The sequence below is a fragment of the Oncorhynchus keta genome, chromosome 33, assembly GCF_023373465.1.
Source record: "Oncorhynchus keta strain PuntledgeMale-10-30-2019 chromosome 33, Oket_V2, whole genome shotgun sequence".
Taxonomy (NCBI): Eukaryota; Metazoa; Chordata; class Actinopteri; order Salmoniformes; family Salmonidae; genus Oncorhynchus; species Oncorhynchus keta.
Window position 1 is genome coordinate 14,205,221 of NC_068453.1, and position 20,532 is coordinate 14,225,752.

Consider the following 20,532-nt stretch of genomic DNA (forward strand, 5'->3'; position numbering starts at 1 on the left):
GTAGGTGTGTCCAAACCTTTGACTGGTACTGTATGTGTTACACTGAAAACCTCTGCCTACTTGTTCCTTTTATCAATTATTGTTGTTATTGCACAGTTGGCCCTTATCTTAATAACATAAAGCACAACAAAAAATGTTATGATGTGTAAGGCGTCTAGGTGTAGCAGGTAAGGCGGAGTCAGGTGCAGGACACAGAGATGAGTAATTCACGTAACTTTACTCAAAACAACAAATATTCCAAGAAGGAAAATAATCAAGTTCACAAATACAGACCAACTTACAACGAACAAACACACACAAAACCATGGGGGAACCAGCGGGTTAAATAAGGAAATATATAATTATGGGAATGGAAACCAGGTTTGTACATTCGTAAGTCGTGACATTCTGTGTTTAAATATACTGTAACTGTTAAAATCCTATTGTGGTGCCTCATCATTATGGAAACTGTGTATACGTGTTTTAAATATTGCCGCAGTATGTACTGTATATTGTTGTACTTTCTTTGTGCAAGTGAAAACTGAAAACATTGGGTCAATTGCAACCAACATTGAGCACCGGCTCAACATGAGGTGATCTCTCATTAAACCAACTATGGGCCGGTTTCACAGACAAGGCTTAAGCCTAGTTAGTCCAAGACTAAAATGCCTGTTTGAGCTGTCTTAACTCAAAGCGACTTGCACAGATTTATCTTAAAATAGTCGTAGATTTAGCCTGTTCTGGATTAAACAAAGCCGATTGCAAGATGGAGGATTAGAGCTACTCTAAGGACTAAATTGAAGTTTAAATTAATCCTTCAAAGAGGCCTGTTTAACTTCTGCTTAGTACCTTTTGTGAGGGAACATAGACTTTTTGGAATATCTAAATGTAGACCAACATGCACTACAGAGGCCAGCCAGATGAGGATTTGTGGATAGGAGTAATCCATTAAAGGACTTTGATGAAATAGCTTTTTGAGACCGCCTTCGTATGTACAAAGAACATGCATTGGAGATAATATCTTTGCTTGAGCCTAGACTTTCCTTTCTGTCTCAAAGAGGAAGTCCTTTTCCCAATTCTCTCCCAGTTCTGATCACTTTGGGGTTTCTGGCATCTGGAATATTTCATTGTGAAACTGGTGATTTGTGTGTTGCCAGTGAAGCAACTGTGTGTAGAATAGTTCAAAGTCTGCAGGGCCATTTGTGAACTGAGGAGTCTTTACATCAAGTTTCCTGATACTACTGGCCAAGCCAACTATAATGTGCTGTGAATATGGGCACTTCCCAGGAGTGATTGACTGTATAAATGGATGTCATGTTCCCATCAAGTGTCCATCAACTCTTGATGCTGACTGAGGAGTACAGGAACCGTAAGAACTGGTTTTCAGTTCAGGGTGTATGCACTCCTAATTTAGAGTTTCCAAACACTGTTGCCCGTTGGAAAGGAGCAACTCATGATTCAAGGATTTTTCTCAACTCTTCATTGTGTGCTCAGTTTCAGAGAGGACAACATAGTGGACATACTACCTGGTGACAGTGGATATGGTAACTTTTCATTCACACCATACATATATCCCACAGCAGGTGAGCAGCAAAGATTACAACAGAGCTCATATCTGTTGTATGTTTGGAGTATGGAAAAATCGATTCCAATGTTCACGCAATACACTTCCTTTCAAGTGTTGGGGTAGGTTCCTTGTTCGTTGTCAAATATTTGCTTATTGGTGAAATCAGCAATCAGAAAATGTCTTCAAGTAAATCAAAGACCCTTATTAATGCAATTGCAGACAGAAGTTGACAACGGGAACATAGCACGCATGTTTCCGAGGAAGTTCTGCAAAATAGGAAAGGGTCCAAGTTGCTTTAATATGCTTGCAGTCAACCCCTAGTGATGTAACTGCCTACATCAAGGCCTTCTACTCATGAGACCAAGCCCATGCATATACAGTTATACAACCTTGCAGAAGAGACAATAGTTCCAGTGTTTTCTAAGGGCTCAGCAGTCATTTTCCACTCCCCAAGTTGCTTTATAGTGGTATGTCTGACTAGTCGCTTATCTCTTTCACTCCCCTGCAGGGTTCTGTGTCTATGAATCTCTTTTAGAAGCGAAAGAAACACACACCTATTTAGGCAAGGTGCTGGCTAGCGGAGTAGAACACTTTTAAAAAAATATAGGAGAGCCGCACACTCTAGGAGCCCAGATGCAAAAATGTTTATGTCCAACGTTTTCGACAGACAAGCTGTCTTCATCAGGGTATAATGACAAACACTGCAGGGTGACTAATTTATATAGTGTCAAAAGACACACACACAGGTGTCTGTAATCATGGCCACGTATGGCCTGATATCATTGGCTAATTCTCATATATTAAAATAGCATACTAAAAACATAAATGGAGAGCGTACGATAATAGATATAATTTGGCTACATAAGCCTACAAACATTTACAATAGCAAAATCACAATAATCACAAGAATGGCTTCAGATCAAACTCTACGTTGAGACTGAAGGGAGCAAGGTCTTTAAATTAAAGATCCAGGCAGCCTCTTGTTTTAACAATAAATTGTCGAGGTCACCCCCTCTCCTAGGGATGGTGACATGTTCGATGCCAATATAACGTGGAGACGAAATCGAGTACTGAGTAAGTCGAGTTTTTGCACCTAAATGTGCTATGACACTCCGAGATTCGTACTTTTAATTCGCGCTTTGTTTTACCCACAAACTTTTTACCACAAGGCCACGTTCTAAGATAAATAGCTGCCTTAGTGGAGCACATGATAACACCTTTGATTGGGATATGTTTCCCTGTTTGGGGGTATATGAAGGATCTACATGTATAAGTGCCATTGCATTGAGCACAGCCATTACATTTGTAGTTTCCATCCAGTTGGGGAGCAAATAGATGTTGTTCAGAGATATCTTGGGGTGGTAAATCAGAGGTTCAGACGTTTCTTCCCTGCGAGAATACGACCAAGGGAAGGTCCAAAAACATATTACCGATACTTTTCATCGGATCTTAGAATGTGCCAATGTTTGTGAACGATTCCCTTAGTTTGTTCAGAGCACTTTGAATAGCAGGCAGTTAGAACGCAAGAATGCTTATCTTTGTTTTGTTCTGAATGTTCTGAATGGCAGCATCAATCTGACCATTTTTGTACCCCCTCTCCTTCAATTGGCTTTGCGTCTCAGCCATATTTCTGTCGAAATCTGATTGTTTTTTTACAAATTATTTTGATTCGACAGATTTGGCTGTAGGGCAAACTGTTTTTCAAGGGAAGTGGGTGACAACTGTCAGCCCTCAACAAACTGTTATGATCAGTAGGTTTCCTGTAAAGATCAGTGTATAGAACATTATCTTCACACAAGATCAGAAGATCAAGAAAACTGATTTGACGTGTATCAGATTGCATAGTAGATCTCAGATGCTCAGAACAGGAGTTAAGAAAAGCACGGAACGCCTGGGGCTGTTTTGCATCACCCCTCCGCAAAACAAAAATATTGTTTCCAAATAATGATGTTAGGCAAGAAAACATTTTTGAGAGGATTGAAAATAGACTATTTCTCCATGTAACCCACATACAAATAAGCATAGTTATGAGCCTTGGGGGATCCCATAGCAGTACCCTTTGTTTGAATAAAGAAATCATTTAGAAACATTAAGTAGTTGTGTGTGAGTACTATTTCAGCCAATGTTACAATGCATGCACTGGAAGGTAGTTCATTAGGGTCACGTTGCAGAAGAAAATGTTCCATAACTTCAATACCGCCCTTGTGTGGAATATTTGTGTATAACGACTCAACATCAAAAGTAACTAACAAAGTATTCTCAGGGAGAGGATCAAGAGATTCAATGAGAGAGATCATACTGCTGGTGTCCTTTACAAAGGAGGGGAGCTGTTCTGCGAGTGGTCTAATAAAAAAGTAAACAAAGGTTGATAGAGGAGCCATTACCGCATCAATGCCTGCTACAATAGGGCGCCCTGGAGGTTTTGTAACATTCTTGTGTAATTATGGCAGAACAGTCCTGTGGTCTCCCTTCTCCTAATAGGTTGTGTCTCACTACCTCTCTTTATAAAGTATAAAAACCCACATTCAAGGCCTCCCGGGTGGAGCAGTGGTCTAAGGCACTGTGCCACCAGAGATTCTGGGTTTGAGCCCAGGCTATGTCGCAGCCGGCTGCGGGTGGGAGGCCCATAGGGAGGGTTTGGCAGGCAGGGATATCCTTGTCTCATCGCGCACTAGTGACTCCTGTGGCGGGCTGGGTGCAGTGCATGCTGACCAGGTTGCTAGGTGTATGGTGTTTCCTCTGACACATTGGTGTGGCTGGCTTCCGGGTTGGGTGTGTGTTGTGTCAAGAAGCAATGCGACTTGGGTTGGTTGTGTTTTGGAGGATGCATGGCTCTCGACCTTCGCCTCTCCCGAGTCCGTACGGGAGTTGCAGCGATGAGACAAGACAGTAACTACTACCAATTGGATACCACGAAATTAGGGAGAAGGAAAAAAAACACATTCAAACCTCGGCCGTCTCATAGGCTCAACCTGACTCCCGAACAGCTCAGTGGTTATAGAACCTGAGTGTGAAATGATGTCTCCTTCTTCTGCTCGTTGGCTACAGCCTTCTTCTTCATCTTTCTTTCCGGCCATTTGGTCTGGGCCCTCTGCTTCTGTCCTTTGGCTCGAAACCTTCTTCCTCCTTCAGATGTTCTCGGGGCCCTGCTCTCCCTCCAGTCACTCATCCAAGGCTTCCACTCTGGGAGAGTCTTGCAGTGGGAGAGATGATGCCAGCCGGACCTCTCCGCTACCTGGATTGCAATCGGTGATGCCATGGTTACCTGGAAGGGTCCCATCCATCTTGGCTGGTTCCATTTTCTTTTATGGACTCATAGTTTCACCCAGACTTCCATGCAGATGGTCAGAGCATCTGGATCCTCACCTGGGACTGGTTCTGCTGCTTTCCTAGTGTGAGAGTGGAGAAAACTGACAATAGAAGTTAGTTCTTTCATGTACTCAATGTGATCACACTGTGCCTCAGTTATGTCTGTCGGACAGTCATAGGTCTCACTCCTGGCGTGTTCATTGGTCGTCTTGTTAACATCTCGTAAGGTGTACACCCAATACCTTTGTTAAGGCTGGTGTGCATTTTCATGAGGACAATGGGCAATCCCTCTACCCATGTCATTCCTGTGGAATGGCAGTTTGGCAAGGGAGCCTTTAAGGGCCTGATTAGCCCTCTCAGTAACTCCCGTTACTCCGCGGGTGATAGATGGACACAAACTTCTGGTCAACACCCATCATTTTGGCCATTTGGGCAACCACATCTCCTATGAGATGGGTCCCATTGTCTGCAGACAAAACCTCAGGCACTTTGAACCTGAGTATAATTTCTCTGACTAGCAATTTTGCAACTGTTCGTGCATCGCAGTTGGTGGTGGGAAATGCTTCCACCCACCTGTTAAACCTGTCAATTATCACCAGGCAGCATCTCTTTCTTTCTTTTTGCTCTACCATGTCTATGAAATCCATAGCAAGGTGGATAAAAGATCATTTTGGAGTGGGGAACTTCCCTGGTTGCAGTGGAGTTCCCTTGTCTATATTATATAATAAATAATAAATATGTTTCGCAACGATAAATTAACTGTTTTACATGCTGATTCAAATTTGTGCAGGGAGGGAAATAAGAGCTGTTGGTGTTCTGATTGCCCATCGGCCATGGCTGTCCTCTGTCATTAACTTGTCCTCCTTGTCCATAGGGCATAGGTGGCCCCTGGGGAGCATTTTCAGCTCCGGGCGAGTGGTACTGTGGCTGAGGAGCATATTGTTGCCATGTTGCCATATTGTCCTCATCCTCTGCAAGGCCCAACGTTTCCTCTGCCCCTGTTGTAACCTCTTCCTCTTTCATTTCCCCCACACTGCAAACTCACATGCCCCAACTGCCCACAGGTCCAGCATTGTTCTAGTCACCTCTTCCTCTTCCATTTCCCCCACACTGCAAACTCACATGCCCCAACTGCCCACAGGTCCAGCATTGTTCTAGTCACCTCTTCCTCTTTCATTTCCCCCACACTGCAAACTCACATGCCCCAACTGCCCACAGGTCCAGCATTGTTCTAGTCACCTCTTCCTCTTTCATTTCCCCCACACTGCAAACTCACATGCCCCAACTGCCCACAGGTCCAGCATTGTTCTAGTCACCTCTTCCTCTTCCATTTCCCCCACACTGCAAACTCACATGCCCCAACTGCCCACAGGTCCAGCATTGAGTGTTGTTCCAGTCACGAGGGGCTCTGGCGGGCCCACCTCCTCTTCCAGTCCATGTTTGTGGGTCACCATAATGCTGAGTGGTGAAAAGCACTTACCCTGCAGGCACTGGGTTCACGGGTGTGACTGATGTGACTGTGAAGAGCTGCAGACTGTCACACTCTTCTATCTCCCTCTGGAATTGTCTTACCATATCAGTGGCTTGTCCGACCTCCTCTTTTAGCTTTTTACTTTTGTCCACATCATCTGTGTCCATTGTCTCTTTAATCTTATCAGCAATTAGCACCTGCAGATCTTCTTTCAAATTTCTCTTCTCTTTTCACAGTGTATACAACTTATCGTTTTCCAGTCTTCCTTACATTTACATTACATTTAAGTCATTTAGCAGACGCTCTTATCCAGAGCGACTTACAAATTGGTGCATTCACCTTATGACATCCAGTGGAACAGCCACTTTACAATAGTGCATCTAAATCTTTTAAGGGGGGGGGGGGGTGAGAAGGATTACTTTATCCTATCCTAGGTATTCCTTAAAGAGGTGGGGTTTCAGGTGTCTCCGGAAGGTGGTGATTGACTCCTTCTTCTCTCTTCATTTCTTCCATTTCTCTCTGATCTCTGATTAGGTCAACCGTGGATGGTAAGACTGGTCTTTTACTTCTTTAATTGTTAGTTTGTTTTCTACAGACGGACATATGTCTAGGGTCTGCCAGTATGTTTCTTTTTGTGGAGTGAGTTGGGGTGTCGAAGGATACTCCCTCCAGGAACTGTGCCTCCTTTTCCTCCATCCAATTCTATTGTTCTCATGCCGCTTGTTGCTGCTGTTGTGTCATTCACCTCCTTCATCAGAGTCCCTGTGAGGACAGTTGTGGTTGCTTCTCCATTTTCTTCTGTCAGGGGTGTGAGAGGGTAGATCTGTGTACAGTCACCCGGGGTGTCCTCTGGGTTGAGTCTCATACGACGGTGGGGAGTATTCCTGTTCTGCCTCTGTCCTGACTCATGTCTTTCCTCCCGCACTCTATTGTTCTCTCCAGCTTTAGTTTGGTCGTGGTAGCCTTGTTCAGAAAGATCTGTCCTTTCAGCATCATCATTCCTATCACAGTTTCTGATACGAGGGTACTCTTACATTTACATTTACATTTAAGTCATTTAGCAGACACTCTTATCCAGAGCGACTTACAAATTGGTGCATTCACCTCTTCTTCATCACTTTCTTTTTGTCCATTTTTCTTGTCTGAATGATCTCCTTGACTAAATCCAACCCAGTCTTGCTCCAATCTCCTCATTCTGGTTCCACTGTGCCATGGTGCTCCGGCTTTTTATTTAGCTAGTCTGCGTGTAATGTATTGTTTAATTCCTATAGGGTTATCCTAAAGTGGGCGTAATATGTAGCAGTATGCCTATATAAATTATTCTCTATCTCCTTTTAGTGTGTGTTAAACAACAGTGGATGATACTGTAATCCTATTTGTCCTCTCACTTAATCCAGGCTATAGTAAATGGTTCTACTAAACGCAAATATATTTCACACATGGTCCTCACAGAGACAACCGCATGATATACTTCAATTCCTAATATTATATCTTAAGGGTGCACAGTAACAGTAATATGTTATACACCAGTGCCCCCTGGTGATAGCGTCACAAAGTAATTTTCGATGAAAATCTCTACAGAACACAACTTCCTTGTAATAATTTTACTGGTATACTAAGGGTTGTACATTTCCAATGGTAGAAAAAAGTCACTAACAAATATGTTCAACCTTCTATTCAAATAACTTCTGTCCTACTCCTAACTTTTTATTCCACCATTGGGCCATTACCCAATAAACCCCACCATAATCCACAGACAAACAAACAAATGAAACATACAAAGCACTTTTCACAAACAGCTCATTCACTGGGTAATTTTCACAAACAGCTGAATGAGCTGGGTAATTTTCACAAACAGCTCATTCACTGGGTAATTTTCACAAACAGCTGAATGAGCTGGGTAATTTTCACAAACAGCTCATTCACTGGGTAATTTTCACAAACAGCTCATTCACTGAGTAATTTTCACAAACAGCTCATTCACTGGGTAATTTTCACAAACAGCTCATTCACTGGGTGATTTTCACAAACAGCTCATTCACTGGGTAATTTTCACAAACAGCTCATTCACTGGGTAATTTTCAAACAGCTCATTCACTGGGTAATTTTCAAACAGCTCATTCACTGGGTAATTTTCACAAACAGCTCATTCACTGGGTAATTTTCACAAACAGCTCATTCACTGGGTAATTTTCACAAACAGCTCATTCACTGGGTAATTTTCAAACAGCTCATTCACTGGGTAATTTTCACAAACAGCTCATTCACTGGGTAATTTTCACAAACAGCTCATTCACTGGGTAATTTTCAAACAGCTCATTCACTGGGTCATTTTCAAAAACAGCTCATTCACTGGATATTTTTCACAGAATTACCTCTACAAAAATAAACCACCATCCCATAGGTCAAGGTGGCCTGGGTAATTCTCATTGACTTACCCCTACAAAATAAAAAATAACTCGTATCCAGAGCGACTTTGTGAGTGCATATATTTTCGTACTTTGTAATAGTACTATAAAATGACAACAAAGTGTACTTCCATATGCTAAAATTACCACACTTAAAGTGTAGCCCACTTGTAAATCATGATTCAACCCTATGGATTAAGGGATGATCACCTAATTCCATCCAGGTCATCGGGAGGGATCAGCCAATGAATTATACCTTGTGAGGAAACATTCCCTAACTGAAAGTGGAAGTAAATCGTCAACCTTGGCTTTATAGTATGTATGTTTTCCAACTCAAAGAAGTAGTAGAGGAAGAAAATGGACTACTTCAAAATGGAGATGGCCTCAATGGCGCTCATGGACTCGTTACCACAGCCACAAAGTCCTGAACCCCGCCTATTTCTACAATTTATCTAATTAAAATGTGATTTTAAACCTAACCTTAACCACACTGCCAAAATCATGCCTAACCTTTAATTAAGACTAAAAATTATTATTTTGTTTTCATAAATGTTTACGATACTGCCAATTTTGACTTTGTGGCTGTGCTAGTGGAAACTGCTGTAAATGCTCTATTTTATTTATATATATTTATTTTATTTAACCTTTATTTAACTAGGCAAGTCAGTGTAGGAGCAAAAACACATGTGTGAATGATTGTAGTTCTAGTTTTTAGACTGGCCACTCTGAAGCCTTAGGACAGATGAACATATATAACGATGGACAAAGCTAGATAAACATAGAGTTGAACATTAGACTACAGTGAAAACATAATGTCAGCTGAAAATACATTTGGAAACCCTCACCAGACATGTAAACATTGCATGTCAACAGGAAGAGGTACACGAAGCTAAAAAAACAGACATATAGAAACAGAATGTCAGCAGAAAATGCAACAAAACAAACAATGGTTGTACTGGAAACACATGTATGTAATAAATGTATTTATTTTTGTATCACAGCCACCATTATAATCTAGACTGTAGCAGATGTGGGCGTTAACAATAACTGAGACTGGAAGATAATAGTGGCGGAGGGGCAAGGGGAGTTATTATCCATATAGAAGGACGTAGCTCTTTATGCTATGGAAAGAAGGAAGGCTATAAAAACAGAGGCCCAGGGCAGGAGAAGTCAGCCGTTCCATGGAATTGCTCGGCTCTGTTACTTTGTGTTACTCTGTAATAAAGTCTAAACTTTTACAAGTTCCATGTTCCGGTATCGGTGTAAATATTTGACTTAATATTTCCACAACTTCAGTTAAGATCAAATTCTTATTTACAATGACGGCCTACACGGGCCAAACCCGGACGACGCTGGGCCAATTGTGTGCCGCCCTATAGGAGTCCCAATCATGGGCGGTTGTGATACAGCCTGGATTCGGCCCAGGGTGTCTGTAGTGACACCTCCAGCACTGAGATGCAGTGCCTTAGCTGACCACTCAGGTGCTCTAACATAGGGGTTCCCAAACGTTTTCCCTCAGGGCCCTCCTTCCAGCATTGGGGAACATCCCACACGCACCACATCTATTTCTATGGGCACAAGCACTGTTCATGACAAACTGTTCACAACTCTCCTGCTGGTGGAGAGAATTTTACAGATTTATTTCCTGAAATTATACACATTTTGTCATGGGGTGAAAATAACATTTAGCAGTTTTAAAGCAAATTTTCTTGCAATTCTATCATTTTGCCATGTCTAATGTGATATTTGAGTGACAAAAAAACCCGGTATCTGACATGGGCTAGTTGAAGGTATGCAATGACTAACATGACAAGAATAACTTATGATGCACTAACCAATTTCGAAATTGCACTTTGTGCATTCTACTATTACAACTTTAAACTAGGGGACGCGCCCCACCGTTTGGAAACCACTGCTCTAACAGACGCAATAATGGGACAAATACAATGACGACATGTCTATCCAAGTCTATGGTTCCTTCCAGAAATCTCCCATAATGCACCGCCAGTATGCTCTGGTACTAGTTCTTATTTACCTCATGCGATTCACGCATAACTTTAAAGATGGAGCAGCCAAATACGGAATCTAACACAAACGTTATGAATGGCGAGGAGGAACATTTCAATACCTTCCTGTCTTTGCACTCCGCTGCACTACAGTCCTCAAGAATCCCTTCGCTGTATTGGAAGAGCTTGTACTACAAACTTATCAACGAGGTCGGTAGCGTAATGGCTGAAGTTAGATGTAGCCCTTGATCATGTCTCTGTTCAATTACATTACGCGTAACGTTAAGTCATTGGACGAAGGGGAGATATCTGTTAAGAACCTGGGCGCTCGGTCGTGAACACATGCAAAGCTTGAGGTACGGTTTTGCAAACATAAGGATCGTTGAAATCAGTGAGAAAGAATTGTCAAAAAACAAACGGTTAGATTAAATTGATATACACGTGTTATGGCCGTGTAGGAACAGTAACCCCTACATTTTTTTTTTACCGCGCGTTTATTTACGGAAAACAAGACAAAAGGAGACCGACCACCTGCGGTAATTAGCTATGTAGCATGCTCCGAAAACCTACACTATCTATACAAAAGTATGTGGACACTCCTTCAAATTAGTGGATTCGGCTGTTTCAGTCACACCAGTTGCTGACAGATGTATACAATCGAGCACATAGCCATACAATCTCCATAGACAAACATTGGTAGTAGAATGGCTTTACTGAAGCACTCGGTGACTTTCAATATGGCGCCGTCATAGGATGCCACCTTTCCAACAACTCAGTCAAATTTCTGCCTTGTAAGAGTTTGGCGGATGCCAGGAGGATGCTACCTTCCCGAATGCATAGTGCCAACTGTGGCGTTTGGTGGAGTAGGAATAATGGTCTGGTGCTGTTTTTCATGGTTTGGGCTTAGGCCCCTTAGTTCCCGTGAAGGGAAATCTCAATGCTACAACCATCAATGACTTTCTAGACGATTCTGTGCTTCCAACTTTTTTGGGGCAAGACCTTCACTGTTTCAGCATGACAATGCCCATGTGCACAAACGGTGGTCCATACAGAAATGGTTTGTCGAGATTGCCGTGGAAGAACTTGCCTGGCCTGCACAGAACCCTGACCTCAACCCCATCGAACACTTACATTTATATTTTACATTTAAGTCATTTAGCAGACGCTCTTATCCAGAGCGACTTACAAATTGGTGCATTCACCTTATGACATCCAGTGGAACAGTCACTTTACAATAGTGCATCTAAATCTTAAAAGGGGGGGGGGGATGAGAATGATTACTTATCCTATCCTAGGTATTCCTTAAAGAGGTGGGGTTTCAGGTGTCTCCGGAAGGTGGTGATTGACTCCGCTGTCCTGGCGTCGTGAGGGAGTTTGTTCCACCATTGGGGGGCCAGAGCAGCGAACAGTTTTGACTGGGCTGAGCGGGAACTGTACTTCCTCAGTGTTAGGGAGGCGAGCAGGCCAGAGGTGGATGAACGCAGTGCCCTTGTTTGGGTGTAGGGCCTGATCAGTTTTGGGATGAATTGAAATGCCAACTGTGAGCCAGGCCTGATCGCCCAACATCAACTCCATATTAATGCCCATGGTTTTGAAATGAGATATGCGATGAGCAGGTGGCCACATACTTTTGCTCATGTAGTGTATGTGTAAAAGTAACTCAGGAAGTGTCGTTTCGTATGGCTGTATGGATCCATGGTTATATGGATCTGTGCAAAACTGCTACAGTAATTGTTTTTTAAATATTTTATGTTGATTCTTTCTCGCTGATGAAAGAGAAGGGCCATATGTTTCAAAGCCATACCGAAAGTGATCATTATTGATGTTTCTAAAAGATGTGTATAATACAATTGAAAATCCTTGATGACAGGACAGGGGCTGCTGTATTGAACCCACTGCACAGCCATCTTGATACTTGATATGTTTTGGAAGCTATAGAAATAAATTTATTAAGATTTACATGAGTTAATTCTATTACAGGCACCTTAATGTACACTTTTAATTTATATTATGTCCCATCTAAATCTGCCCTTGCTCTTCGGATCTAGGTGTACGATGCAGGAGAAGTGTTTGGCGTCATGCAGGTAGAACAGGACGATGAAGAGGAAGAGGGAAAGAAGGCTTATCCTAGTGTAGAGATTAGGAGTAAAGTGGTTGTGACCAGGGGGACTGGCATGCAAGCCTCGGACCCCACCAGGTGAGGGCGCTGTAGTCATAATAAATAATATCTCATGCAAGTCACCAGTGCACGTCACCTCACTTTTTCATGGAGATCTATCGTTTTTCTTTATTTTCTCAAGGTCAAGTGCAGTGTTTTCATAAGTAGGTGTAAAACTACAGATAGTATTATATAAAGTGGGTACACTTATTCTCTTACGCTTTGGTGGGTCTACCCATTTTTTTAAAAGACATCCCACATACTAGCATTTCACCTCTGTCTACATCTCTTCTATTCTTTGTCTGTCCTGCCTCATCACTTCCTCTTCCACTTCCCTATCCTGTATCTCTTTTACCTCATATCCTCTAATTCCTACATCCTCCAGTATCTTCCTGGTTGACCATGCATGGACGTACCGTGTGGAGAGCTCTAGGCAGCAGCTGGAGCAGATCCCCGGACTCCTACCCAGGATGGCTTCCCTCATGGGGGTGGACTTCCACGGAGAGGCCCCTGACCCAGACGTTGTGGAGCTGGTGCTGGAACAAATGTGGAAGTACAACCAGACCTACCAGCTGGCCCAGGGGGTATGAGCACATACTCTCTCTTTTTCACGCACACTTTTTCTTTCTCTCGCTCTCTAACACCCCCCCGCCGCCCTCTCTCCTGTGTGTGTCCAGTCAGCAGAGGAAAAAGTGCCCGTCTGGTACATCATGGATGAGTTTGGCTCCCAGGTGCAGCACTCTGACCAGCCTAGCTGTTGCATGGCCCCCTTCTTCTACACACAGGGCCAGCTGGCCTACACTGTGCTCTGGCCTCTCGCAGACCTGCAGGAGGGAGGTAGAGACACTCATGTGCATATACACACAACACACACATTCACAGTGGAGGGTTCTGAGTCTTGATGAATCCCGAGAACAGAATGACAAAAACACTTCAATTCAAGGTTTTATAAATGATGAGCCATGACGAGTTGTACACATGCAGCATACAAACTTCCAACACACATGGATCTCAATCACCACTTGATCTACATTGGAGAGAGTTTCCTCAACCTGTAGAATCCATGCAATACTCATCATAATGTGATTATGACAGAAGGAAACTACTGAAAAAAATAACCGCAACATCCAAGAATTTCGTAGATTTTACTAAGTTACAGTTCATATCAGGAAATCAATCGAAATAATTTAATTTGGGCCTAATCTATTTATTTCACATGACTGGGAATACAGATATGCATCTGTTGGTGACAAACGTTGAAAAAAAAAGTAGGGGTGTGGATCAGAAAACCAGTCAGTATCTGATGTGACCACCATGTGTATGTGACAAATACGATTGGATTTGATTTGAATTTGCCTCATGTAGCGCAAGACATCTCCTTTGCATAGTTGATCAGGCTGTTGATTGTGGCCTGTGGAATGTTGTCCCACTCCTCTTCAATGGATGTGCGAAGTTGCTGGATATTGGTGGGAACTGAAACACTGTCGATCCATAGCATCCCAAACATGCTCAATGGGTGACATAAAAATGACATGGCTGGAAACAGAATAACATGGCTATATATAGGGAGTACCAAGTCAATGTACACGGGTATGAGGTAATTGAGCTAGCAATGTGCTGTACATATAGGTAGGAGTAAAGTAACTCGGCAACAGAATAGATAAGACTGTGCCAGCAGTGTGTGTGTGTGTGTTTCCAGTATGCATGTTATGTGTATGTTGTGGTGAGTGTTGTGCCTTGAGAAAGTATTCACACCCCTTTTCTTTTTCTGTATTTTGTTGTTACAACATGAACATTAAAGTTCTTAAATTGATATTGTGTCTCAGACATGCACACAATACCCCATCATTTCCATGTGGAATTATGTTTTTCCTTTTCTTTTTTAGAATAAAATGAAAAGCAGAGATGTCAGTCCCTTTGTTATGGCCTAAATAAATTCAGGAGTACAACATTGCTTAACAAGTCACACAGTAAGTTGCATGGATTCACTCGGTGTGCAAAGCATTACAGCATTAGTTATTAATTACACCTCAGATGGTGTATCAGTACACCCAGTCACTAAAAATATGCATGTGTCCTTCCTAACTTATTTGCTGGAGAGGAAAGAAACTGCTCAGGGTTGTCAACATATGGCCAATGGTGACTTTAAAACTTAGTTTAATGGCTGTGATAGGAGAATTGAGGATGGATCAACAGCATTGAAGTTAGTTACTCCACATTATTTACCTAAATGACAGAGTGAAAAGAAGGAAGTCTGTACATAAAATAAATATTCCAAAACATGCTGTTTGCAAGGCACAAGCGTTGTCGCGGTAGGGGATTTGCTGTAGGACCGTTAAGGTACCCCCGTCGAGAGTGATACAAGTCGTCTCACTAAAGTTCTTATGTCACCCGGCTAACAGGTGACTCGGGTCCGCCGGACTGGCCTGGTTATGTATCCTGCCCTTTATTCATAGATTAGCCTTGTGTGATGCCGTTAGGCTTGTTTTGGGATCTTAGATAATATCAATCATACTTAGAGTACCTTACTTTCCCTTTGTATGCTCTTATATCTAGACTTACGCAAGCTATAACTTGGTCTATGTCCGTCCACTAATACTACTTGAGTATTAATATAGAGGATAACTGTTACAATAAAATGATTATTCTGCCCAAACCATTCTAGTTTCTACACTAAAGAAACTAGACTTGTTTCCCTAGATTGGGAGTGTCAGAGGTGTTCTCTCCCCTAGGGTTTTGGGTCTAGCTTCTACTTTTTATTCAATGTTTGCAATTCACACAGTTGTACACGTTATTACAGTTTATTTTTTGTCCTTAATATATAACATCAACAATCATCAAAACACTTACTACTATTAATGCCTTATGTATTACAACAAGCGGTTGATTACCTTAGCGTCGGTTGACCTGGTTGGTCCCCAAAGAGTTTTTATTTGTTTTATTTTAACTTTTATTTAACTAGGCAAGTCAGTTATTGAAAATAAGAATTTGTTCTTAACGGCAAATCTGTCGTGCTGCCCCTGAACAGGCAGTTAACCCACTGTTCCTAGGCAGTCATTGAAAATAAGAATTTGTTCTTATGTCTTGCTCCCAGGCAGACTAAGTAACTTTTTTGCCCGCTTTGAGGACAATACAGTGCCACTGACACGGCCCGCAACTAAAACATGCGGACTCTCCTTCACTGCAGCCGACGTGAGGAAAACATTTAAACGTGTCAACCCTCGCAAGGCTGCAGGCCCAGACGGCATCCCCAGCCGCACCCCCAGAGCATGCGCAGACCAGCTGGCTGGTGTGTTTACGGACATATTCAATCAATCCCTATACCAGTCTGCTGTTCCCACATGCTTCAAGAGGGCCACCATTGTTCCTGTTCCCAAGAAAGCTAAGGTAACTGAGCTAAACGACTACCGCCCCGTAGCACTCACTTCCGTCATCATGAAGTGCTTTGAGAGACTAGTCAAGGACCATATCACCTCCACCCTACCTGACACCCTAGAGTCTAGGGCCTAGACCCACTCCAATTTGCTTACCGCCCAAATAGGTCCACAGACGATGCAATCTCAACCACACTGCCCTAACCCATCTGGACAAGAGGAATACATACCTATGTGAGAATGCTGTTCATCGACTACAGCTCTGCATTTAACACCATAGTGCCCTCCAAGCTCGTCATCAAGCTCGAGACCCTGGGTCTCGACCCCGCCCTGTGCAACTGGGTACTGGACTTCCTGACGGGCTGCCCCCAGGTGGTGAGGGTAGGCAACAACATCTCCACCCCGCTGATCCTCAACACTGGGGCCCCACAAGGGTGCGTTCTGAGCCCTCTCCTGTACTCCCTGTTCACCCACGACTGCGTGGCCACGCACGCCTCCAACTCAATCATCAAGTTTGCGGACGACACAACAGTGGTAGGCTTGATTACCAACAACGACGAGACGGCCTACAGGGAGGAGGTGAGGGCCCTCAGAGTGTGGTGTCAGGAAAATAACCTCACACTCAACGTCAACCAAACCAAGGAGATGATTGTGGACTTCAGGAAACAGCAGAGGTAACACGCCCCTATCCACATCGATGGAACAGTAGTGGAGAGGGTAGTAAGTTTTAAGTTCCTCGGCATACACATCACAGACAAACTGAATTGGTCCACCCACACAGACAGCATCGTGAAGAAGGCGCAGCCTCTTCAACCTCAGGAGGCTGAAGAAATTCGCTTGTCACCAAAAGCACAAACTTCTACAGATGCAAAATCGAGAGCATCCTGTCGGGCTGTATCACCGCCTGGTACGGCAACTGCTCCGCCCACAACCGTAAGGCTCTCCAGAGGGTAGTGAGGTCTGCACAACGCATCACCGGGGGCAAACTACCTCCCCTCCAGGACACCTACACCACCCGATGTCACAGGAAGGCCATTTAAGAGCATCAAGGACAACAACCACCCAAGCCACTGCCTCTTCACCCCGCTATCATCCAGAAGGCAAGGTCAGTACAGGTGCATCAAAGCTGGGACCGAGAGACTGAAAAACAGCTTCTATCTCAAGGCCATTAGACTGTTAAACAGCCACCACTAACATTGAGTGGCTGCTGCCAACACACTGACTCAACTCCAGCCACTTTAATAATGGGAAATGATGTAAAATATATCACTAGCCACTTTAAACCATGCTACCTAATATAATGTTCCCTACATTATTCATCTCATATGTATACGTATATACTGTACTCTATCATCTACTGCATCCTTATGTAATACATGTATCACTAGCCACTTTAACTATGCCACTTTGTTTACATACTCATCTCATATGTATATACTGCACTCAATACCATCTACTGTATCTTGCCTATGCCGCTCTGTACCATCACTCATCCATTTATCTTTATGTACATATTCTTTATCCCCTTACACTTGTGTCTATAAGGTAGTAGTTTTGGAATTGTTAGCTAGATTACTTGTTGGTTATTACTGCATTGTCGGAACAAGAAGCACAAGCATTTCGCTACACTCGCACTAACATCCGCTAACCATGTGTATGTGACAAATAAAATGTGATTTGATTTGAATTCACCCGTATCGGTGACCGCAACAATGTTATTCCCATTTCCCCTAGGCTCTTATCCACCCTCCATTGACCCCACCATATGCATCCTTTATACATGTAACTGTATGACGAATGTATACTTCTAGTATAGCAAGTATTTCAAACGAGAACCCAACAACACACTGCTTAAAAATGGTCCACGTAATCTATAGGCTAGGTGTGATGAACCGGTCAGTGCATCTCTTTCTCTCGTGTGTGTTCCCCCTATGTCCCCATAACCCTATTTTCCCCAGTGTGTCTCTCTTAACTAAGTTTCTCCTCCCAGAGGAAGTGACACGGGACTATGCTTATGGCGAGAGCAACCCTCTGGTGAGGAGATGTCGACTGTTGCCATGGGTACCCGCTGACTTGGAAGGGGTCAGCACTCTGACCCCTGAACCCTCTGATATCTACTATGAGGTAGGGAGACCGGAAACATGTTTCTAGTGTCAATACAGTCAGCCAATGAATGACTCACGCCGTGTCTTGAGGAAGTTCATAAGTGAAAAGTCGACACATGAAACCTGCAGAGGTCAAATGAATTAAATGTTTAACTACAGTTAAATATGTCCCCTAGTGAATTATGTATAAAAAAAATATTAAAAAAATTAAGAAGCTGTTGAAAAGCGATATCCCAAGTATAAGTACAGTAAAGTACACACACTAAAGGGTAATAAATTGTCCCCCCCCCACACACACACTTGTGCCATGTCATGACTTACCTGGACGAGTTATTGAGATGTGCCTTTTGTTAAATGGAGTGAAAAGCAGACTGGAGTGCCATTTTTAAACTGCCAACCCCTCTTTCTCCCCCTGTCTTTCTCTCCTCAGACCATTTCACAGGAGAACAAGGAGATTCTTCCTCTGGACATTCGACCCCATACTGTCCCCAAAGACAAAGTGCTCAAGTCAGTCCAAGTCCATTTTGATTTCCTTACGGAGATGTGACATAATCATGCTCACACACCTCTTTGCGTGTCTGCCTTGCAGGGTGTTCACAGAGATGGAACAAGTTCTAAACAATCTCCATCACCCCCGGTTCACCTTCACCGAGACTGAAGAGGAGGCGGATATTCTTTGGACCTTCTCCCACATCAGAGACTACAGGTGGACAAACACACTCTTTCGACATGTACCCAAAACATCCATCATGTAATCACACTGACGCCCGATGAGAATCTACCCGACGTATCAAACGCCTGCATTATTTCAGAAATTATATTGTTCACTTCTACAACTAATGTGGGGTTTTCACTAGATGTGGTCTTTTTGGTGTGCTCTCTGAGAATGTTGCTTTTGGCTGACACCGCACTGTCGTCTTAGTAAGATCAGGGCTCACTTCACCACAACCCATATCTTATGTCAACCACCGACATCACAGGTACATATGTAACGCTGGTGGCCTTCCAAGTGTGAGTACCTTTTTAGTAAGAAGTGTTAGGTGACATGTAAATGATGAGATGCTTCAAATTGTAGTTATTTTATAGTGCATTGGGACAGAGATGGCTGCTCTCTGTCCCAATGACACACACCACAGACACTTTAACCAAAGCCTCCAGGCTGTTTGGGTGGTGAGATGAGATTGAGGCCAGAGCCCTGGAGACTAATGTCTTTTAGGACACCATTAATGAGGGTACAAGTGATTTATTGATAACTTACTCATCTAGGATCTCTCAATCCTAGCCTTGATGTGAACAATACCAAACTAACATAATAATCCTAATCTGACTCACTCTCCCTCAAACACCGAGTCTGTGTGTCTCCACAGGAAGTTAAGCGAGGAGCGTCCTCACGTTATGACTAATCAGTTTCCCTGTGAGACGGTTGTCACAGTGAAGGACTGCATCTCCGCCGTGTCGCGGAGGGCCCGGGGAGGCCAGGGGGCCGAGTGGCTGCCAGAGACATTCAACCTGCAGACCGAGCTGCCTCAGTTTGTCAGACATTACCAACAAAGACAAGGGAGGTGAGCTCAGATAATCAGATGTCTACCTTCATATAGGACATAACTTGCTACCTTGATACGTTTTCATCAAAGTCATTGTGGGTGTGTGTCTGCTCCAGGGGAGAAGACAATCATTGGATCTGTAAGCCTTGGAACCTGGCTCGGGGGCTGGACACACACATCACCAACAATCTAGACTACATCATCAGACAGAGAGAGAGCACGCCCAAGGTAACACACACACACACCACCAACAATCTAGACTACATCATCAGACGGAGAGAGAGCACGCCCAAGGTAAAACACCACCAATAACCTAGACTACATCATCAGACCGAGAGAGAGCACGCCCAAGGTAAAACACCACCAATAACCTAGACTACATCATCAGACCGAGAGAGAGCACACCCAAGGTAACACACACACATCACCAACAATCTAGACTACATCATCAGACAGAGAGAGAGAGCACGCCCAAGGTAACACACACACACCACCAACAATCTAGACTACATCATCCGACAGAGAGCGCAGCGCGCACAAGGTAACACACCACCAACAATCTAGACTACATCATCAGACAGAGAGAGAGAGCACGCCCAAGGTAACACACA

The 20,532-nt window shown here is 43.4% G+C and overlaps 1 protein-coding gene across 4 annotated transcripts in view; it reads left to right on the forward strand.

The window, feature by feature from the left end:
* Nucleotides 1-10,696: 10,696 nt before the first annotated feature.
* ttll12 (tubulin tyrosine ligase-like family, member 12) overlaps nt 10,697-20,532 on the forward strand; it is a 68,097-nt gene continuing 58,261 nt past the window's right edge. Inside the window, exons 1-9 of one of the 4 annotated variants that reach the window (XM_052492041.1) lie at nt 10,697-10,950; nt 12,789-12,937; nt 13,284-13,482; nt 13,576-13,735; nt 18,263-18,396; nt 18,808-18,884; nt 18,967-19,083; nt 19,745-19,939; nt 20,038-20,149. In XM_052492041.1, coding sequence (XP_052348001.1) covers nt 10,798-10,950; nt 12,789-12,937; nt 13,284-13,482; nt 13,576-13,735; nt 18,263-18,396; nt 18,808-18,884; nt 18,967-19,083; nt 19,745-19,939; nt 20,038-20,149 — 1,296 coding nt within the window. In that variant the 5' untranslated portion in view covers nt 10,697-10,797. The other 3 variants (XM_052492042.1, XM_052492039.1, XM_052492040.1) reach the window with 3 other exon arrangements.